The 21,531-nt window shown below is 46.6% G+C and overlaps 1 protein-coding gene across 2 annotated transcripts in view; it reads left to right on the top strand.

The window, feature by feature from the left end:
• The window catches only part of HADHA (hydroxyacyl-CoA dehydrogenase trifunctional multienzyme complex subunit alpha), a 47,965-nt gene extending 26,444 nt beyond the window's left edge, over positions 1 to 21,521 (top strand). Inside the window, exons 8-20 of one of the 2 annotated variants that reach the window (XM_032353103.1) lie at positions 3,482 to 3,604; positions 4,039 to 4,157; positions 5,711 to 5,767; positions 6,952 to 7,061; positions 9,919 to 10,053; positions 12,476 to 12,647; positions 15,111 to 15,197; positions 17,863 to 18,003; positions 18,489 to 18,557; positions 19,306 to 19,501; positions 20,158 to 20,272; positions 20,807 to 20,952; positions 21,023 to 21,521. In XM_032353103.1, the coding sequence (XP_032208994.1) occupies positions 3,482 to 3,604; positions 4,039 to 4,157; positions 5,711 to 5,767; positions 6,952 to 7,061; positions 9,919 to 10,053; positions 12,476 to 12,647; positions 15,111 to 15,197; positions 17,863 to 18,003; positions 18,489 to 18,557; positions 19,306 to 19,501; positions 20,158 to 20,272; positions 20,807 to 20,952; positions 21,023 to 21,105 (1,553 nt within the window). In that variant the 3' untranslated portion in view covers positions 21,106 to 21,521. The remainder of the gene's footprint in view (positions 1 to 3,481; positions 3,605 to 4,038; positions 4,158 to 5,710; positions 5,768 to 6,951; positions 7,062 to 9,918; positions 10,054 to 12,475; positions 12,648 to 15,110; positions 15,198 to 17,862; positions 18,004 to 18,488; positions 18,558 to 19,305; positions 19,502 to 20,157; positions 20,273 to 20,806; positions 20,953 to 21,022) is intronic. The other variant, XM_032353102.1, reaches the window with a different exon arrangement.
• Positions 21,522 to 21,531: the final 10 nt, after the last annotated feature.

A 21,531-nucleotide genomic window follows, 5' to 3' on the forward strand; every position in this document is an offset into this window, starting at 1 on the left:
ATATATGATCTATCTGGAAATGATGTATCATTTTACATATAGGGTAAGAACCTTAAAAGAGTATACAGTTGACCTTTGCACAACATAGGTTTAAACTGTGCAGGTCCACTTATACACATATTTTTATACAGTACTGTAAATGGAAATGTATTTTTCTTAAGATTTTATTTGGGGTGCCTGGGTGTCTCAATCAGTTAAGCGTCTGTCTTCGGCTCAGGGCATGATCCTAGGGTCTTGGGATTGAGCCCCACATCAGGCTCCTTACTCAGCAGGAAGCCTGCTTCTCCCTCTCACACTCCCCTTGCTTGCGTTCCCTCTTTCACACACTCTCTCTCTCTCAAATAAATAAAATCTTAAAAAAAAAAAAAATTTAAAAATAATAAAAAATAAAAATTTTTAAAATTTATTTGAGAGAGACAGAGAGAGAGAATGCGCACAAGCAGGGGAAGGGGCAAAGGGAGAGGGCAGGCCAAGCAGGAGCCCAACTTGGGGCTTGATCCCAGGACTCTGGGCTCATGACCTGAGCCAGACACAGAAGCTTAACTTACTGAGCCACCCAGGTGCTGCTCCTTATTTGCTTAATAACATTTTTTCCCCTAGCTTACTTTATTGTAAGGATACAGTACATAATACATATACAAAATATGTGCTAATCAGCTGTGTTATTGGTAAGGCTTCTGGGCAGTAGTATGCTATTAATAGTTAAGTTTTGGGGGAGTCAAAAGTTACGCATAGATTTTCTGCTGCAAATGGAATCAATGTCTCTAACCCCTGCATTGTTCAAGAATCATTTTCATTTTTCCCATTTTTTGTGCTATTGTTAAACATTTTTTTTTAAAGATTTTATTTATTTATTTGACAGACAGAGATCACAAGTAGGCGGAGAGGCAGGCAGAGAGAGAGAGGAGAAAGCAGGCTCCCTGCTGAGCAGAGAGCCCGATGCAGGGCTCGATCCCAGGACCCTGGGATCATGACCCGAGCCGAAGGCAGAGGTTTTAACCCACTGAGCCACCCAGGCGCCCCAACATTTTATTTCTAAATATATTCAACATTCCTCAGCATATTGCTATTTTTGTTTTAAACAGTTATCTTTCAAAGAGATTAAAATGAAAAAGGTGTCTTTTATATGTACCCATATATTTGCCATTTAGGGTACTCTCTCTTTGTATAGCTGCAAGTTCCCATCTGGTTTGATGTTCCTCTAAACTGAAGAATTTCACTGACATATTCTGTAGCATAGGTCTGCTGGCAGTTAAATCTCTGACCTTTTGATTTGTTTGACAAAGTCTTCATTTCCATTTTATTTTTCAGAGATACTCTTTTTTTTTTTTTTTTAAAGATTTTATTTATTTATTTGACAGAGATCTCAAGTAGGGAGAGAGGCAGGCAAAGAGAGGAAGGGAAACAGGCTCCCTGCTGAGCAGAGAGCCCAACGAGGGGCTGGATCCCAGGACCCGGAGATCATGACCTGAGCCAAAGGCAGAGACTTTAACTCACTGAGCCACCCAGGCACCCCCAGAGATACTCTTGATGGCTATCAAATTCCAGGTTTCTCGTATTTTCTTTTGGTACTTTATAGATGTCTGCATCATGTTGTGGCTTACATAATGTCTGATAGATAGTCTGTTCTCATTTTTATTTTAGTTCTTCTGTATGTAATGTGTCTTCCCCCTTACCCCCTCCCTTCCCAGCTGCTCTTTGTTTATGACATGCCTTGGTTTGTGTGGTTACTCTTGTTTTTTCTTATGTTCACTGGGCATGGGATTCATTGAGCTTCTTGGACAGTGGACTGACAGTTTTTATAAAAATTAGAAACTTTCTGGCCATTTCTTCCAATATTTTCCCATCTCCCCCACCCCTTTTTCTGGGGCTCCAACTTCACATATGTTAGATTACTTGATATTGTCCCAAAATGAAGCAGTGAAGCAGTTTTTCAGTCTGTATTTTCTATTGCCACGAATATAAGTTTCCTGATCTTTTCTTCTTTGCTATATAATCTACTATTAATCCAGTCCTGTGTATTTTTCATTTCAGGTGTCAATTTCTTTTTTCATATCTAGAAGTAACATTTGATTCTCTTTTATGTATTCAGTTCCTCTTCATTATGTTTGTTTTCCTCTACCTTCTTGAACATATGACATGAATTTATAATAGCCTTTCCAACATTGTATCTGCTAATTCTGTCTTCATTTCTGCATCTGTTTCTGTCAGTCAGTTTGCCTCTTGTCTTTAGGCCATATTCTCCTTGCTTCTTTTGTGAAGCATGCTTTTATGAAAAGAAGCCTCAGGTAGTTTCATCTTGTGCGTGCGCAGAACAGTACTCAGCCAGAATTTCAAGGGGCCCTCTGTAGATCTCTGGAGCTCTTCTTTCGCGGAGCAAGTTCCCTCCAGGATTCTGCTTCACAAATTCCAGTGGCATTGGCCTCCCTACAGGCTCATTGTGACTTCTGTGGGCCCTGTGCACTCTCACCACTCGGCAGTTTGGGGCTCAGTTCTTTCTCATCCTCTTTCACATACTTTCACAAGAGAGCACAAGTCTTAAGGGAGAAAGTGTTTACCTGTTTGCTTCAGCCTCCTCCCACTATTTTGTTTCCTACATCCCACAAGACTGTACAAAATTGCCTTTTCAACCCCCAGCCACCACTTCCTTACAGGCTTTTCATTGAGAGCCACCTAGATGCCTGTTTTCATGACCCTGTAAAAATAGCTTTTGGACTTTTGGAGCCTAGCTCTTTAGTTTCTTGCCTCAAGCAAGTTAGATAAGAGCAGATGCTTTCATTAGAGTAGAAGGTGAGTTGCATGTTCTTGGCATGCTCCTTTCTCTGTAGAAGTACTTTATGTGCTAATTGTCCTGACAGTGTGAGGGATTGCCCTCTAGCTTTTTGACCCAGCCCTTCTAACCCCCTACACCACCCTAGAATTTCATGACTATTCCATGAGGAAGACTAGCTTTGCATTTGGTTTCTTCTAGCTTATGATCTATTGTCTTTGACCTCCCAAAACTGATCATTTCATTTGCCCCGAGGAGCATCCTTCTGTTTAAGCCAAGTAGTCTAATCTTTAGCCCATGCCCAGAAGCAACACATATCCTCAGGAGAGAAAATACCCAGCAATTGTCAGCTCACCTGAGACAGGCTCTTCCGGCTCTGGAATTTTAGTTCGTAGGGTCCTCGGTGCTTCCACCACTCTCTCATAGCTCTACAAATGTGTAATTTTACAAGTTGTTCATTTTTGTCCACAGTTTTGCAGTAAGAATACGGGCCTCATGAGATATTCTACATCCTACTCAGAAATAGAAGCCAGACTGCTAGGACCTAAGACCTTGTTTTCTATCTAGAGCACATTGTTGCACCTTTGCTCAGTGTTACTTCCCTTCTTTGAGTCCGTAGTTGATGACTTGCCACTTACCAGTTTCTAGTCCAACATGGAAAGCTGTGCTGAAAGTGATTTACACTCCAATCTTTTCTGTTCATTTTTACAGGACCAGGATTAAAACCTGCAGAGGAGCGGACAATTGAATACTTAGAAGAAGTTGCAGTTACTTTTGCCAAAGGACTGTCTGATAAGAAAATCTCTATAAAGAGAGACAAGGGATTAGTAGACAGTGAGTGTCATTATTAAAGAACAAAGGCAGAGGTTCTCTGCAGAGAGTTTAATTTTATTTGCTGTGAAATAAGAATTGGGGAAGAGGTAAATGCATTATTTACACCAAGCATAGAGTCATTCTGAAGGAGTACAACTCTGCTCGGTGATCAAGACCTAAACCTTACACTGGTTGGTTACAGCCATTTATTTTTAACTTTATCTTGGAAAATTTGAACCATTAATATGAAAGTGGAATAGCATAATGCTTAGCACTTATCAGCTAATTAAACCAGGTGTATAGAAGTGCCTTGGGTTGCAATTTGGATTTCGTATATCAAAGTAAAGTTCTTTCAGATAGCTACAATTACTGCCTTTTTATGGAGTTTATAGAACAAACTAATAAGGGAGGCTAGTCTTTTTCCAGTAAGTACCTAAAAGCGTTTTCTTTTACAGAATTGATGTCATATGCCATGAGTATTCCATTTGTCAGGCAACAGATTTACAAAAAGGTGGAAGAAAAAGTACGAAAACAGACTAAAGGCCTCTATCCTGCACCTCTGAAAATAATCGATGTGAGTCTTCACCCCATATTCCATTTCTCATGTTTCCTCCCTTTGTGTAGAGCAGTATTCTTTATTGCCGTTCTGAACTGGATCTGCCGGTACTGAAGTTTTTTGGGTGTTGTTTTTTTAAGATTTTATTTATTTATTTGAAAGACAGAGATCACAGGTAGGCAGAGAGGTGGGCAGAGAGCGGGGGAAGCAGGCTCCCTGCTGAGCAGAGAGCCCGATGCGGGGCTCGATTCCAGGACCCTGAAATCATGACCTGAGCTGAAGGCAGAGGCTTAACCCCTTGAGCCACCCAGGCACCCCTATACTAAAGTTTTTAATTCTGTTACAGTACTCACTAAAAATAAAGCAAGCTATGATGGCTTATAAAATGATATTTTAGGAATAATGAGTGCTGGGCATAATGAGTTTAAAAGTACCAGTTATAAGCCAGGAAAAAAGTTACATCAGTATAACAAAACCAGTAAAATATTGGGCATTAGTTAAGAGGTAGTTGAAACGAATTAGTTTGAAACCATTGCCAGTACCGAAAATGTCTCCTTGACTTCCACATTGTCAGAGTTCTAAAAAAAGGTGTAGTCAAGTTCTGAAAAAGGTCAGGGAGGACAAGTACACAGGGTTAAGAACTTCCGTCTAAAGGTAGACTTTAAAACTTAGAAAGTCTTCAGTCTGGAAAGTCTAAGATCAAGAGAGCATATAATCTAAGACTTCGAATATGGAGAATAAATCAGCCAGCAAATGTATTTTGAGGAAAAGACAGCAAAATGCATAAAATAGGACGCCTGCGTCCCTTCCCTCACCCATCTCCCAGTGTGGGCCGGGGAGATCCGCCGTGTATCCGCGGTGAGCCAGGTGAGCGCAGTGTAAGGGCTGCTAGACGCCGGCATGAGACTGCCAGATAATTGGGTCAGAGGAAGATTGCTAAATGTACAGAGGAGGCAACAGTCACTGTAAGGCAGAGAAATGAGGAAGAGCCTCATAGAATTTGACCTGAGCCCTGGAAAGTGGTAGAGAACAGATGAAGACAAAGTAGTACCAGGTGCGGGGGGTGGGAGGTCGGGGTACCAGGTGGTGGGTATTATAGAGGGCACAGATTGCATGGAGCACTGGGTGTGGTGCTAAAATAATGAATACTGTTATGCTGAAAATTAAAAAAAAAAAAGTAGTACCAGGTAGGGCAGGCATTTTGAGCACAGTTCCAGAAGTTGGAAAGCAGGAGCCTCTTCAAGGAAGCAGCCACTCAGTCCTGTCACCAGACTTTTGACTTAATCTTTGAAGACTGATGAACTAGGGGCACCTGGGTGCCTCAGTTGTCAAACGTCTGCCTTTCGCTCAGCTCATGCTGCGATCGAGCCTCACATCCGGCTCCCTGCTCCGTGGGAAGCTGGCTTCTCCCTCTCCTTCTGCTTGTATTCCTTCTCTCGATGTCTCTCTCTCTCTGTCAAATAGTCTTTAAAAAAAAAAGATTCACAAACTAGCAGTTTTACTAAGTGTTAGTCCACATCTGTCTGGCCAGTCCCTTGCAATAATGAACAAGTGATTTATGTGTTTTTTAGGCAGTAAAGACTGGAATTGAGCAAGGGAACGAAGCTGGCTATCTCTCTGAATCTCAGGTAAAGTTCTTCCTTCCCATTTGTTACTATAGATTCAAGAAACTCAAGATCTAAAACCCTGTGTAAAGCTAAAAAAAGAAAAAGTACCCAAAGCCTACCTGAAATGTTTTTCTTCAGTGATTATCATTTCTTAGGGTTAATCTCAGTGAGTGGTTGTTAAGAACACCTTTGTGGTCTCAGCTGTTTGAACTTGCCCTCAGTAACTAGAGCTTAACTAGGAAGAGAAGGGCCAGAGTTCTAATCCTTTCAAAATGAATCACTGGGATGTTTATGTTCCGGAGTTGGGCTGGGCTGATTTTGTTGTAATAAAATCAATATATTGATAGAAAAATGGGTTTCTTACTTGTTAGGGCCTAGCTTTAAGACATTGAAGGCCAGCCTCTCTTTGCTGAATCAGAGAATGGAAGGAAATGTTGTGTAGCCACTTAAAGGACACAGAGGGGCCTATGAACCAGCCTCACCTCTTCCCACTTTTCCAACGAGTTGGTGGTATTGTGGATTTAAGAGGTTTGGATTGTTTTTAAGTTCTAAGCAATCATTGAAGAATGACTGTTCATTGATAATAAGACAGAAGGTGTCTCAAGAGCTCAGGGACAAGTTCAAGAGAAAACCTTTCTTGTACTGGGTTGCTTACGCTTCACAACTGGGAAATGGCAGAGCCAGGATTCAAATCCGGTCTGTCAAACCCAGACTCTAAATCTCGGGTTCTTGAGCAATGCCCTCTGTAAGCATAAGGGTAGTTTTCAAAGTGGCAGGTGTCCTGCAGGCAGCCTGCTTTAGCGAAAGAGATCCAGAGTTGGGAGCCCTACCCTGCGGTGTGAGTTCCGTTTCTGCCACTTGAGGTGGCGTGGTGACTTAATTTCTCTGGGCTTCCTCTTCCCAGTCTTAAAAATGAGAGTTGGTTCAGAGGACTGTGAAGGGTCCATTTTGGCCCTGACACTCTAGTTCCACAAAGAAGGTTGGTTACCGCCACCTCTGGTGCAGAGTATGCGAGAGCTCAGATGTGTCCTGACCCTTTCCCAAGTAGTAGTGTGAACGTACTGCCGGTGAGAAGACACCCCGGGCCCCCGGAGCACCAGGGCTCCGCATGTGTTATCTCTGCTCTGTAGGGACACCCGACCGAAGGAACCCCCATCACTGAGACTCTGAAGTTCTACCTTTTCTTGTTCTCCTCTACTTCTCAGAAATTTGGAGAGCTTGCAATGACCAGAGAATCAAAGGCCTTGATGGGACTTTATCATGGTCAGGTCCTGTGTAAGAAGAATAAATTTGGAACACCACAGAAGGAAGCAAAGTAAGTTAAACTCCACCTAGGGAGCTCTTGTAGGTTTCACTACAGAGCTAAATTCATACCTTCTGTCTTGCCTCCATGTACCTCTTCTCTCCTGAGCACCTTAGATCCCTTTTCTTACTAAGAACTTACTGGCTTTCAAAGTTCCACCTGTGCTGAGTTTTCTCCAGGCCTGTCTAATGGCTCCTATAGAGGCTTTCTTGTCTGCTATTGATGTCCCCTAGAAATCTGGCTTATAGCCCATGTTCCTACCCCAAATACACACATTATGCACTGTTTAATGATCTTGTGTCTCCCTGTGACTTGAGATACCATCTCTGGGGACTCACACTTCTTCCTCCCTAAAAAAAATAAAAGTCTCATTCTGACTGTTAAAGCTTGTCCTTCTAGCTTACAACCTAAACACTTAAGGTTCTACTTGCCTGTTTCACGTCATTCTTTGCAGCCAGCCTTTTGGTGCTGTGCTGCCCAAAAGCTCTTCAGCATTTTAATTTCATAATGCCCCTGACTTCACCTTCTAGCTCAGTGGTTCTCAGCCTGGGCCATGTTGCCCCCGAAGGATCATTTGATGATGTCTAGAAGCATTTTTGGTTCCCACAGGTGCCTCTGGCATTTAGTGAACAGATCAGGGGTGCTGCTAAACATCCTACAGTACATGGGACAGGCCTGAGAATTACAGTAATCTAATCCAGAATGTCGGTAATGCCAAGGTTGAGTCACACTGCTCTATATGAATTACTGTGAGGGCTTTCAGAGCAGCTATATTACTGCCTTCTCCACCCTTCATCTTTAATGAAACTACAATCCAAAATAGAAGTAAAACCGGTAAGAAATTTGGGTGAGGCAAATACGATGCAAGGCCAGAGGGCTAATTTCCAAATAGAATATGAACTGTGACCGTAACTGCTTCTCCAGGACACATGTTGATCAGGGCAGTCAGTACCTATCTGTGGCGTTTGTTCCACCAACGTGGCAATACCTCGCATTCAGTGGGTGAGGTTAATCGCTTCATGCTGCGGTAGAATAAGATGGCCCCCTAAGTCGCCATCTCTGCATACATTCTACAATAATCAGACAGAAGCAAGGACAGCACAGCCACCCTTTCCCCATGCGCGGCACAAATAGAAGACAAATATGCTGCCAACTTCTAATTAGGTAAGAGGGAAACTTTATTACAACAGGAAAGAAAAGGAAGCAAGAGGGGGCGCCTGGGTGGCTCAGTGGGTTAAAGCCTCTGCCCTCGGCTCAGGTCACGATCCCAGGATCTTGGGATTGAGCTCCACATCGGGCTGTCTACTCGGCAGGGAGCCTGCTTCCTCCTCTTTCTCTCTCTCTCTGCCGGCCTCTCTACCTACTTGTGATCTCTGTTAAATAAATAAAATCTTTTTTTTAAAAAAAAAAAAGGAAGCAGGAAGAGAGAAGAAGAGAAGGATACTGGATCCTGCAAAATTACAAAACTGTAAAACACACACCAACTTCTACCTCTCCGCCATCCTACCCCTTTACCCCCGTCCCTCCATCTATGAAAAAATGGCATCAGTTAAAGAGACTACCTTTGCAGCTGAAGAGAGGCCTCTTAAATTACAGAATCTATAATGTCAGCCACTCCAGACTCCTACTCCTGTCCACATATACCTCTTCCTGTCATAGGCAGCTCGCATATAATGCCATTTGGGTAGGGTGTTATTATACCAAATACATAAAAAAGACAGGCAACATCCACATGAGTCTCACATAAGAAATAAGAAAATAAGAACAAAGTATTTAAGCTTGTGAAAATTCTCCTCCTCTCCCCCCAAAACAGCCACAATACGGAAGAATACTATAACAGAACACTTCGAGGCTTGAATGAGATATCCTTAAGTAAGCATTTACAGATAAGGGTGATCTAAGAGTTGACCTCACTTGGGGAATAAGTTGAGGAAAAAGGCTATGAATTAACTCTAGGGTACCCAAGGCAGGATAGGTTGAACGGAAGATTGACTAAGGGAACTTGAAGAACTGGGGCCTGGCTGCCTTAGGAAGAACGCGTGACTCTTGATCTCAGGGTCGAGCTTGAGCTCCATGTTAGGTGTAAGATTACTTAAAAACAAAAAAAAACAACAAAAAACACCTTAACAAAATGAAGAAAAGGTATCCTCCTGTTTTCCCTACTGCCAGTAATGCCTCTGCTTCCTCCACTTCTGTCTCTAGGCTCTTCCCCTCACCTTCGATAATTTAAATTCCTTATCTGTTTGCCTTTTTTTTTTTTAAGATTTTATTCATCCGGGTGTTGGACTCTGCACTAGACGTGGAGCCTGGCTGAGATTCCCCCACCCCCACACTGTTCAAGTGCTTGCATGCTCTCTCTTGCTTTCCCTCTCTTAAAAATAAATAAATAAATAAATAAATAAATAAATCTGAAAGTCAATTTTTCTTTTAAGATTTTATTTGTTTATTTGACAGAGATCACAAGTAGGCAAAGAGGCAGGCTGAGAAAGAGGGGGAAGCAGGCTCCCCACCGAGCAGAGCGCCTGTTGCGGGGGTCGATCCCAGGACCCTGGGATCATGACCCAAGCCAAAGGCAGAGGCTCAACCCACTGAGCCACCCAGGCACCCCTGAAAGTCAATTTTTAAAAATAAAAATTATTTAAATTTTTTACAGATTAGAAATGATTTTAAAACCTTATTTATAGATAAAAATCTTTAGAATTCTTTAATAGATAAAATCTATAGGTAGGTATAGATTTTTACAGATAATAATTATTTAAAATACCTTATTATTATGCCCACTTTCATTGGTTTATTGAATAACTTGGACGATCCTCCACTTTTACCGAAATGATTAGTTTACCAAAAGTCACTCATGCTTTCCTTCCAGGCACCTAGCCATTCTTGGTGCAGGGCTGATGGGAGCCGGCATTGCCCAGGTCTCTGTGGATAAGGGCCTGAGGACCATACTTAAAGATGCTACACTAGCCGGGCTGGGCCGAGGACAACAACAGGTGTTCAAAGGGTAAGCCCACTGTCTGCCTCTGTCAGCAGAATGCTGTTTGTTTTTTGCCATTACATACTCCTTTTTCCTGAACGTGGTGAGTACTGGATGCTCTGTAGTTAAGCTCTTGCCTTTGATTTTTAGAGACACTAGTTCCTTCACCTTTATTTTATTGCGCATATTAGAAACCATTAACATCACTGGAATCTGTAATGTCTGCGAAAGAGAAAACCATCAGATATTTTTAAATGCCATTTATTTTATGCTTTGGTATCAGGACTAGAAATTCTCGTGTTTGTGAGTTTTGATGGTTTCCATCTCACTGTCATACTGTTATGGAACACTGAAACAGCACGACCTTGGGGAAGACCAGGATGTGAGGAAATGTGCCGTAACTGCACATTGAAGGTGGGGCTGGGGTCAAAACTCTTGAACCTTCTGTTTCTTGGCTGGCGATACTATAGAGAAGGAGGAAACAGATTTGGTTCCACCATGTCTGAGGCTTTAGGACTGTGTCTCCATCTTACCTCTGAATTAATAAAAACTGACTATTACTCTCCCTCCTCCCCACCTTCCCCTTCCCTCCTCCCACACGCTGCCTGTTTTACAGAGGGGGAGAAACTGAGCAGCTGGAACCGGTTTCTAGCCAGACTAGAAACCGGTTCCAGCTCAGGTCTGTGCTTCAGTGTAGTGGACAAGCTGGCTACGTGTGACTTCCAGTTGAATGAGGTTTTTTTGTTTTGTTTTTTGTTCGTTTTAGATTTATTTACTTATTTGAGAGAGAGAGAGAGAATGCAAGCGGGTGTGGGGTGGGGCAGAAGCAGATCGCCCACTGAGCAGAGAGCCCAGTGCAGGGCTCCATCCCAGTAGCTGGGATCAGGACACAAGCCGAAGGCAGAGGCTTTTTGAGGCACCTTCAGTGAGCTTTTTTGTTGTTTCTCAAATGGGTTATGTAGCTTCAGCCCATTTTGACCTCTTTTCTGCAGGGAGGCTCTGAATGTTGCTACTGTAACGCTATACAAGATGTGGCAGGTTTAATCATTTTGGCAGATTATTGTAAGATAGCAAGGAGTTGAGTAAAAGATTCGTGACCAAAAGAAAAAAAAAATGGGCCTGTGCTCGCTAACAGCATTGCCCTGAGACTAGCCTGTAAGCACCCCCAAACATCATTTCATACGGTCACCGAAATGGGAAATTGCTGCTCTAGAATGGGTTCCATCCCCTGTCTCTTTTGGATTTCGGTGCCCCAGCTTTCCCTTTGTGCCTCAGAAGCCTGGGGCTCAGGCGACTGCCCCTCACCACACTGCTGACTTGTGACACGTTTCCTATCCTCTCTTGATAACAGTTTCATTAGGCCTTAGAGTGACTAATAATGTTCTGAACTCCAACAAGCATCGGGTTTGCTAACTCCTGACATCGTTGTCAAAAACCAAGAGATTGGACTTTAAGACTTTGAATACTTTCGGGGCGCCTGTGTGGCTCAGTGGGTTAAACCGCTGCCTTCGGCTCAGGTCATGATCTCAGGGTCCTGGGATCGAGTCCCGCATCGGGCTCTCTGCTCAGCAGGGAGCCTGCTTCCTCCTCTCTCTCTCTGCCTGCCTCTCTGCCTACTTGTGATCTCTCTCTGTCAAATAAATAAATAAAATCTTTAAAAAAAAAAAAAAAAAAGACTTTGAATACTTTGAACTTACCTTTGGCTTTAATTTTTCTTTTATTAGTGAATGGGATTTAGCTTCATTCTTCATTCAGAGGAAAATTCTAGGTCATTCGTTCTGAAAGTGTGGTCAGATTATAACCCAAGAGAGCCTGTTTTTCTTGGCACTGAAAAGTAATCCGTTAAACGTCTGAGTAGCAGGAATCCTTTTTATTATCTCCCTATGAGCAGGAAGAAACCTTGAGTCAATATTTTATGTAATCAATATAATATGCCACTTAATATGTGCCAACTGGAAAGTAGATTAAGAATACAAGAAACAGTGCTCACTCTCTCTTCTCCAGAAGATTACAGTTACAGAGTAACAGGATGGTGTGTAATGAGGTGCATGTCCCTGTGGTCTAGGACACGTGTTGGGTGTTTCCTCTGTTACAGGTAGAGAGTTACCAGAGCTGCTTCTCTCTCTTGCCATTCCAGTATTTGTGTACCCCTCTTGGCAAATTTAAATGCTTGATGAGTGATAGAGTTTAGGTAAGTTTCACACGTAGAAGTCTCTCACTGGAGAAAGAACGTGGGCTTGGGGCCAACCTGCCTTTGGCCTGGTACCCAGCCATTTGACCACATGTCCCTCTGCGCCTGTTTGAGCAACTCTTCTCCCTCAGAGCAGAGTAACAGAACTGCCTCACAGAGCTGATGAAAAACACAGCACAGTGTCTGTCCGGCCCGTGGATGCTCCACAAATGTTGAGTTTCCTGTCTTCCCTTCTGACTCGGACTGTGTTTTTTCTAGATTAAATGATAAAGTGAAGAAGAAAGCTCTAACATCGTTTGAAAGGGACTCCATTTTCAGCAACTTGACTGGGCAGCTTGATTACCAGGGTTTTGAAAAAGCTGACATGGTGATTGAAGCTGTTTTTGAGGACCTTAGTCTTAAGCACCGAGTGCTAAAGGAAGTGGAAGCGGTAAGTCGGAGGCCTGTTGGACTTGAATCGTAGCCTAGCAGTGGAGGACACAGAGATAGGTTTTTTAAAAGGAAACTCATGGTTCTTTTTATAGAGCTGTTCATGTCCAGACCTTTCAGTTTTTCTGTGAACCCATGCACAGTACATAGGTTACAAAGGTCAAATCTGAGTCCTGAGGTAAGAAAATCAAGTAGCACAATGCTCGTTTGTGTTCTGTGGAAGTTGGGTCACTGGACATACAGATGACCTCTTGGAGTGTAGCCAGCTGTCTTAACATTCAGGGTCAGCTACAAGCCATAACTAAAACTTCTGCAGGTCTAGCCGGCACAGGACACAGGGGAGAAATTCTCTCCCCAGGCAGGTTTCAGATGCTTCCTTTGTGGAAATGGTGCCTTGGTCTTGATCGCGAGTGCTCTGCATGCTGTGTGCAAAACAGGTGCCTGTCAGGGATGGTGTAAAGAGTGAGCCCAGAGGAGAACAAAGATAGGAATGAGTATGAGGTAGAACCGGGGCCTGACGGTACACGAAATGCCACTGGCTCGGCAGCTCTCCCGGTGTCCTGAGTAGTGGCCGTACTCTTACAGAGGCCTCTGTGTGAGGGCGGGCCCTGCTCTGCCACGCGCTCAGCCTATGGAGACACTACCGACAAGCAGTTATGCTTGGGACAGCTTCCGCTTCGGAATCCATACCCTGGGAAATCTTTTGACAGAGGGTAACGTAGATTCAGCTGGGGGGAACATTCAGAAGAGCCGTGTGGATTCGTATCCCATCTCTGCCGAGTGGCATTACGGCGCAGAGAGGTAGGTGGTGTTCCCGGGGGCTTGGAGGGCGCTGCTGAGCCCACGGCCGGTAGATCCTGGCGAGAAGTAAAAGCAGACACAGGCAGCGTGGTGAGAAGACCATTGACCAGCTGACGAGCTGATGGTCTTTGCATTTGGAAAATCTGGGTTTGGGACCCCGGGCATGAAGAAGGGTGTGTTAGTTCTAGCAGCAGGGAAACTAGTGATCAGGGGACAGAGAGGGATCCGATCGAGAGAAGGGCAGACTCTGAGCAAACGCTACGGTGTTGACCTCTGGCTTCCAGAAGGACAAAAAATCAGGGCTTCTTAAGGTCTGGAGCTCAGAGTGTCGCTCCTGTAAAGGCAAGTCACAAGATTCAGAAGGGCGGAACTAGGCTCTGCATCTGGGTTGCAGGAAAGCCCAACGTGAATCAGGAAGGGAGGAATTGGAGCCGGCTGTCCAGCGGCCTTTGGAGACATTGGCCTGCTCTTCACGATGTCCTCACCGGTGTGAGACACCCCACCACGCAGACCTGCCGCTTGAGGCTCCTGACTTCTTGCAGTCATGCTCTGCTCTCAGTTCACAGTTCTGACGAGCTAAAAATCCTAAAAGCCTTTACACAAGCTGACTGCCGAGCCAGGTTATTTTTGTGGGGTTTTTTGTTTGTTTTTAAAGATTTTATTTATTTATTTGACAGAGATCACTAGTAGGCAGAGAGGCAGACAGAGGAGGGAGTGGAGAGTAGGCTCCCCACTGAGCAGAGAGCCTGATGTGGGGCTCGATCCCAGGACCCTGGGATCGTGACCTGAGCTGAAGGCAGAGGCTTAACCCACTGAGCCACCCAGGCGCCTCCAGAGCCAGGTTTTGTCCAGCAGGAGCCTCTTTAGGTTTTTCCTGTTTTCTTTTTAAAAGAATCTTAATGCGGTATTCTACCTTTGTCCCCATTACAACTGCTGTCACTTTACACTCAGCTTTTCAGGGTGCTGCATGTATCTTGAACCTTGACTCCATCTCCTGTGTTAGGATTTTGCCTGTCCCGGTATGCACAGATCTGACAGGTGTGCCTTCCCATGTTCTTTGTGCACACAGCTGAATAAAAACATGAGTAGTTTGGGATCATGAACAGAATGCTGAGACGTTCTACATTAGAGACTGTTCTCCAGGATGATAGAGAGAACAGTTAATAGGATTCGTGTGCGGTAGATTAATTACAGTGGTGCAGTTTTCTAACAGCACCCGGTATAAAATGAGCTGGGCACGGGTGCTGTGGCTGGTTCTTACGAAGGTAAAGCGTAAGGGGATTGTCAGCTTTCAGATTTGAGAGCAGATCCAAACAAGAGGGACTGATATGCATGCTGAATCTTGAAGTGAACAAGAATTGACTCAAAGTTATCTTTTCAGTATTTATCTGAGGTCTCATTTACCAAACTGCCGAGATGCAGTCGCCAGATTAGGACACTGAGCCAGAACTAGTAGGCGTCGGAATGGGAAAGAGAACCAGGCCGACACCCTTCCCATCACAGAAGGGCTGGGGGGTTGTAAATGTCGACCAGATAGTATCTCCTGTCTGAGTGGTTGTGTGGGGAGCGGGGCCGGGCCCAGGTTTCACGTTTTAGCTCTGCTCCGGGCTCCAGTCTTCTCCCAGGCTTATGGGACACATTCTTCAATGCTTTTCCCCTGCAGGTGATTCCAGATCACTGTGTCTTTGCCAGTAACACATCCGCTCTCCCAATCAATGAAATAGCTGCTGTCAGCAAAAGACCTGAGAAGGTAAATTCTGAGCAGAGGGAAGACCCTGAAGTCTTTCCCTGAGAAAGGCTTAGAGCATGAGCAGGGCCTGGTGTGGACTGTGGGATGGAGGGGTGATGACGTTTTCCCCAAAACTGGGCACAGAGCAGCTAACACCGTGACCGCTGTGCGATACGGGGTGAAGTACAACCAAAATATACTTTAATAGGTGATTTGCATCCTTAACAGCTCTTATTTTTTAGGTTCAGACTATAAAATGGACCGTTTTTACAATTAGGTATTTAAAGATAGGCCCAAGGGGCACCTGGCTGGCCCAGTCAGTAGAGCATGTGACTCGTGGTCTCGGGGTTGTGATTGAGCCCCATGTTGGGTGTAGAGATGACTTAAAAACAATAAAATCTTTAAATTTTAAAAAATAAAGATAGGACTCCAAAATATCACTTCAGCTACAGAGCAGACACTGGTGACGATCCAAGACAGGCTTGGTTCCAGTTCCACATCCAGGAATATATCAGGCGGGGTGGCGAGGTGTGTCCACCTGTAGGTTCACTTAGAACTTCTACCCAGGGTAGCACTTTCAGTGAGTGTTCAGAATGATGCCTGGAAATGTGTCTTTGGGCTTCTGCTGTCTTCCAGTCACCCAGGGAAAGTGAAATCGCTCGGAGAGAAATCAAACACCTCACCTCCCTGGAGGTTAGCAATTAGCCTCAGCTAAGCAGAGCCAGCCGGAAGTAGGAAGGAAACATAAAAGACTCATAAGCAGCCAAAATTGTTCAGACAGGTGCTTGTATTGAAAACAAAAAAAGTCTGTTTGTTCCTATTCTAATAGCTCGCGAATGCAGGATAAGCTTGTTTCCTAGCACACCTCGGATTGGAAACGATGCGGGGCCTGACAGACAAGTTCAGGGATGTCAGGAAAAGGTCACAGGGAGAAGAGTGATGCTGAGGAAAGACGAGGAAAGACACAAGAACACTATAAAGGCAGACAGTCTGGCCATGTCACCTCAGTCAGAGCACGGCAGCATTCAAGTCTGTGACAGAGAATCTTTGATGCTAACTTCCCATTTTCCCAGTGGAGCGGAAAAAGCATCATGCTTTGTAGTCCTGGCCTCCAGAGACCGTGGATAGCTTCCGTCACCTGCTTTCCCTGTGTTACATAAAATTACAGTGACGGGTACGGGGAGGGCGACCAGCCACCTGCTTATCCAGGACAGGTTGGTCCCCTTTGGCATAGCTTTCTTGAGGGCTACAGATTTTGCTTGGGGCAGTGATTCCACGAGTGTATGTGCAGTTGTCAGAATCACCGAAATGAACATTTTAAGTTCTGTGCATTTTACTGTGTCTAAGTATATGTTGTAAAGGCTAATTCCTTTCGCTCACAAGTACTGAGTCTGAATCAGGTCCTGTCTTTTTAAATAGTTTAGACACAAGTTAAGGAACAGTTTAGTGTTTAGAAGCAACTTTAGGTTTGATAAGTTCATGGAACATTTAAGTGACCTGTGCATTACGTAATGGAGAGTAGGCAGGCTTTGGAACGGGCCAGCTGCAATGGAATCCCACTGCCATTCACTAAGGGACCCTGAGCTCCCAGTCTTAACCTCGTGATGACTCTTTTCCCCTTATCTAGATAAGACTGACAAGTTCACAGAGTGATGGGTTAAATGTAAGGAATAAATGGCAAAGGCATTAAAGAACAGTGGGTAGCCAGCAGTCAGGAAATGGTAGTTATCATTAGTTGTATCTTACAGCTAACGCAAGGGAAGAGGGGCAAAACTACCAGTTTTAGGATTAAATCATTCTCTCCCACAGCAGCTCAGTTGGGAGGACTGTCTAATTGTTAACTTGAGGAGGAGGTTCTGAACTTCAGCATATATCAGAATTACCTGGAAGACTTCTTAAACACAGTCCTGGGCCCTGCCCCTAGCCTCTCATTCAGTAGATCTGGATCTGGGGTGGACCGGAGAATTTGTAATTCTAAAGTTTCCCAGGCGATGCTAATGTTGCTGTCCCATTGCTTCACTTTGAAAATCATTGGTTTAATGAATCTTCAGGTGCATTTGAATTGATAATTTTAAGATTAATTTATTTGAAAAAGAGAGAGTGTGGGAGTTGGGGAGAGGGGCAGAGGGAGAGAGAGAATCCCAGACTCTCCATTGAGCGCAGACCCCAACACAGGGCTTGATCTCATGACCCCGAGACTATGACCTGAGCCAAAATCAGGAGTTGGACATTGAACCAACTGAGCCAGGCATCCCTGAACATTGTTGTTATTTAAACCCAGTACCCTGGTAGTGAGACCCATGTGTGTAAAAAGCAGATACATCTCTGACAGTCCAGCTTATTAATGGGTTCCTCTGCCTACCTCTGCCTCCCCCATCTCAAAAACAGTGGGCCCTCTGAACCACCAGTGTCAGTAATGGGAGTGGAACCTTCATTCATTCTTCCCTGATGAGTCTAACTGGGTCGTTAGCTGTGATTTTGGCATTAATTGTTAGTAGGATATGTTGCCCTAGAAGCAGTTGGAAGAAGATTCTAGTGAGCCCTCTGAGAATACTGAGCTTTTTAGGGAAGAACCACAGAGCCAAACTACGCAGATGACTTCCCTTGCTTTCCTACCAAAACAAGGAGTGCTGTGCGCTTCCCTCCCCACGGTCTTCGAGCCGGTGGCTTTGTGTTCCCCGTGCAGGTGATTGGCATGCACTACTTCTCTCCTGTGGACAAGATGCAGCTGCTAGAGATCATCACTACCGACAAGACGTCTAAGGACACAACCGCTTCGGCCGTAGCCGTTGGGCTCAAGCAGGGGAAGGTCATCATTGTGGTTAAAGTAAGGAGTTGCGTAACAGAGCGGCAGATCTGGGTGTGCCACCTTGATTAAAGTGCCGTCAGCTAGGACAGAGTCTCCCTCCCAGTGAAGTCTGGCTGTGAATGTTTGCACAGATTGCTTATACCTTCAGGCTTATGACTGTTCTGGGGCAAATAGGTCACCTTTTAGTAGGATTTCCCCTTGGTTGTGTGAGGTGCGGACTGGGCTGCTGAGTCAGTGTCTGAGAGGGGGAGTGGCTGGGATGTGGCCAGTTCTCCCAGCCCTTCCAGAACTTGCGGGTGGCTGTGAAGCCCTCTGCTATGCTCTTTGGTTCAAGCCGTGCTGCCTTGGCTGTGGCTTCCACTGCCATGTAATTTTGATGATTCTGTTTGGGAATATAAATCACCTTGTATTTGAGAGGACATGTGGGGAAGAGAACCTTCTTTTGGCCTTGCATCGTACCCACAGTGGAGGGGCCAGCGAGCTCACGTTCTCTCCCTTGGCAGGACGGACCTGGCTTCTACACCACCAGGTGTCTCGCACCCATGATGTCTGAAGTCCTCAGAATCCTACAGGTCAGTGCTGCTCGTGGAATGTCGGCAGCGTCTTCCACTTCTTAAACCAGTCCTCCACACTGGTACTGTTAAGATGAACAGGCTTCCTTCTGATACATTTAAGTCCAGGCTCTTCTCCAAGGCGGCCCTTTTGTGCCTGATCCTTCCACACCGTGGTGGAAAATCACGGCCTTTGCTGCCCTACAGCGGGCAGCACTTGAGCTCTGCTCCCTCACTCCCCTCACTGCTCCCTAGGACCAGACGCCTCCTGACAGTGCTCCTCTGCACAGCGTCTGCCTCCCTTAGAGGCCGGAACCACCCGGAACAGACAGGTCCGCTTGGTCTGGTTGGTCCCGGAGCAGCTTCTGCACGCACCCCTCTGGGGGTGCCTTCTCAGGCACAGGCTCCGGGGGGGCGATCTCTGCTCCCAGCTGTGGGGAAACCTCGCCCGCCTGCCATGGAATCTCATCACTGCTGAGGGTCCGAATTGCAGACAAGAAGGAAATGAATAGTGTGTTCACCTCTGAATGAAGTTGTTCAGGCCTTAAAGTGCTGTGGGTTAGGGAAGGCCCAGACTTTCCCCCGGTGGCTTCCAGACCTCCTTTGCTTTCCCTGAGTGGGCCAGCCTTAGTCCTGGGCCGGCCAGGTGGCACCCCGGAGAGAAGCGGGTGTCGGACCGGCCCTGTGCCAGAGGGCCAGCATGGGGAGCCCTTGGCAGAGGGTCCGGAATGCCTTCCTCCTCTAAGGTCCCTGCTTACCTCCCACTCAGGAAGGAGTTGAGCCCAAGAAGCTGGATTCCCTCACCACAAGCTTTGGCTTTCCTGTGGGTGCTGCCACACTGGTCGATGAAGTGGGTGTGGATGTAGCAAAACACGTGTCAGAAGATCTGGGCAAAGCCTTCGGGGAGCGGTTTGGAGGTGGGAGCGTAGAACTGCTGAAGCAGATGGTGTCCAGGGGCTTCCTGGGTGAGTAGCCTCAGAGAAAACTAACACCCTGACAGCAGAGTTTCCTGAGACACAGTTACAGAAGGCCTGTGGGCGAGAGTCTTTCCTAACACTGAGCCCACATCAGGGGGAGTTTTTTTTAATGATTGCATGACAACCCTGGCCTGAGGCCCTGCCATTGCCCAGGGTGTGCAAACCAGACATTTTCATCTGACCCAAGGCCTCTCACACACCTGTGATCCTGTGGGAGCAGACTCAGCCCCCAGGCTTTACCGTGCTGTCTGGCCACCTGTGCGGAGGAGGTGACCCCTCTGAGCACAGAGCACGTGGTTGAGGCCTGCCAGAGCTGGCTTTCTGTCTCGGCAAAGGAGCAGCAGAAGCAACCCTAGGACCGGGGCGTCTACTAGGCCCTGGTGTTGCATAATGGCTGGAAGGAAAGCTCACCCAAGTGCCCTTTCCCACCCGCATCCACAGACTTGCAAGCCCCAAGAAACACAAGATCATTTTTCTTTCTTTGTCAGCCTTGTGGACAAACGTGAAATTTCTAGGGTTAGCTAGACAGACACATGCAGGGATACAGTTGAGAGGCTGGAGCCGTACATCAGACTAGGAGAGAAGAGAATCCGCAGGCCTGAGCTCTGAGATCCCGTCATTCTCCCCTCTCTGGCTTCTTTTAGGTCGCAAATCTGGGAAGGGCTTTTACATCTATCAGGAGGGCGTGAAGAACAAGAATGTGAATTCGGACATGGACGGCATTCTGGCAAGTCTGCAGGTGCCCCCGAAGTCTGAAGTGTGAGTTAACTTCAATAGCTAGTAGTGCGGAAACCTGTTTCTCTGCAGCCCAGAGCTGCTCCGCCCTCTTCCAGCTTTCCTTGCTAATCCCCTTTACTGACCAGAATCCTTCTGCCCTTCCACATGCCAACTCGTTTTCTGCCCCGCGTCAGGGTCAAGACTACAGCTGAGCCTCGGAAAGACCCCTGCTCCAGCCTTCCCTCTGGAGGTCTGGAGGGCAGTAGAAAACCTGGCATCCTGGGCCCTCTCACCCCGCCAGACCCTCTCTGTCAGTCGTAACTGACAGCTGCTGGTGGCAGGAGATTCTGTCTGCTCTGCCCAGCCCTGCGCTAGCTGCCAGCCTCTGGTTACTTAGGCCGACGAGCTCTGAGCCACCTTTTCCAGGAGCAGAGCTGCCCTCCCGCGGGCTCGTCTCTGCACCATCGCGAGCTGCGGACTGGCTGGCCCTCGGAGCGCCATTCGCTTCTGCAGCCGCAGCTCCTGCGTCCCTCCCCGGGACGCTTCATCTACCTGAGTGTCTCTCCCTGTTGGCAGCTCCTCCGACGAAGACATCCAGTACCGCCTGGTGACCAGATTTGTGAACGAGGCGGTCATGTGCCTGCAGGAAGGGATCCTGGCCACACCCACAGAGGGAGACATCGGCGCGGTCTTCGGGCTCGGCTTCCCCCCGTGTCTCGGAGGTTGGTCTTGCGGGTTGGGCAGGGCAGGCAGCTTGTTCTGTCCGAGAGCTTGTCCTGTCTCCTGCAGCAGGTCCTGTTTTTCCTTTTAGGGCCCTTCCGCTTCGTGGATCTGTACGGTGCTCAGAAGGTAGTGGACAGGCTCAGGAGGTATGAGGCCGCCTACGGAAAACAGTTCACCCCGTGCCAGCTGCTCATCGACCACGCTAACAGCCCTAACAAGAAGTTCTACCAGTGAGCGGGCCCTCGGCCCTGCTCCGGCCCCTCACCCAGCTGCCAGCAGAGCGGCGTCTGGCTGCGTCGGGGTAACCAGAAGGCAGGCGAGCTCTGGCCCTGGGTGTGCGTCCTGATTAAAGTGCCTTCAGCTAGGACAGAGTCTCCCTCCCGGTGGAGTCTGGCTGTGAATGTTTGCACTTCATGCCAGGAGGAGCCCGTGAGCCACGCCGAGGGCTGGTGTCTCCAGAGCCGTCCTGCTGCAGGCTCCGCCAGGGCTGGGGGTGGCCAGGGGTGGCCCGGGCAGTTCTGCACCTGGCCACGTACACGATAACAATAAAAACCAACTCTTAACAGCCTCTCTGCCTC

The sequence above is a fragment of the Mustela erminea genome, chromosome 7 (assembly GCF_009829155.1).
Source record: "Mustela erminea isolate mMusErm1 chromosome 7, mMusErm1.Pri, whole genome shotgun sequence".
NCBI classification, from domain to species: Eukaryota; Metazoa; Chordata; class Mammalia; order Carnivora; family Mustelidae; genus Mustela; species Mustela erminea.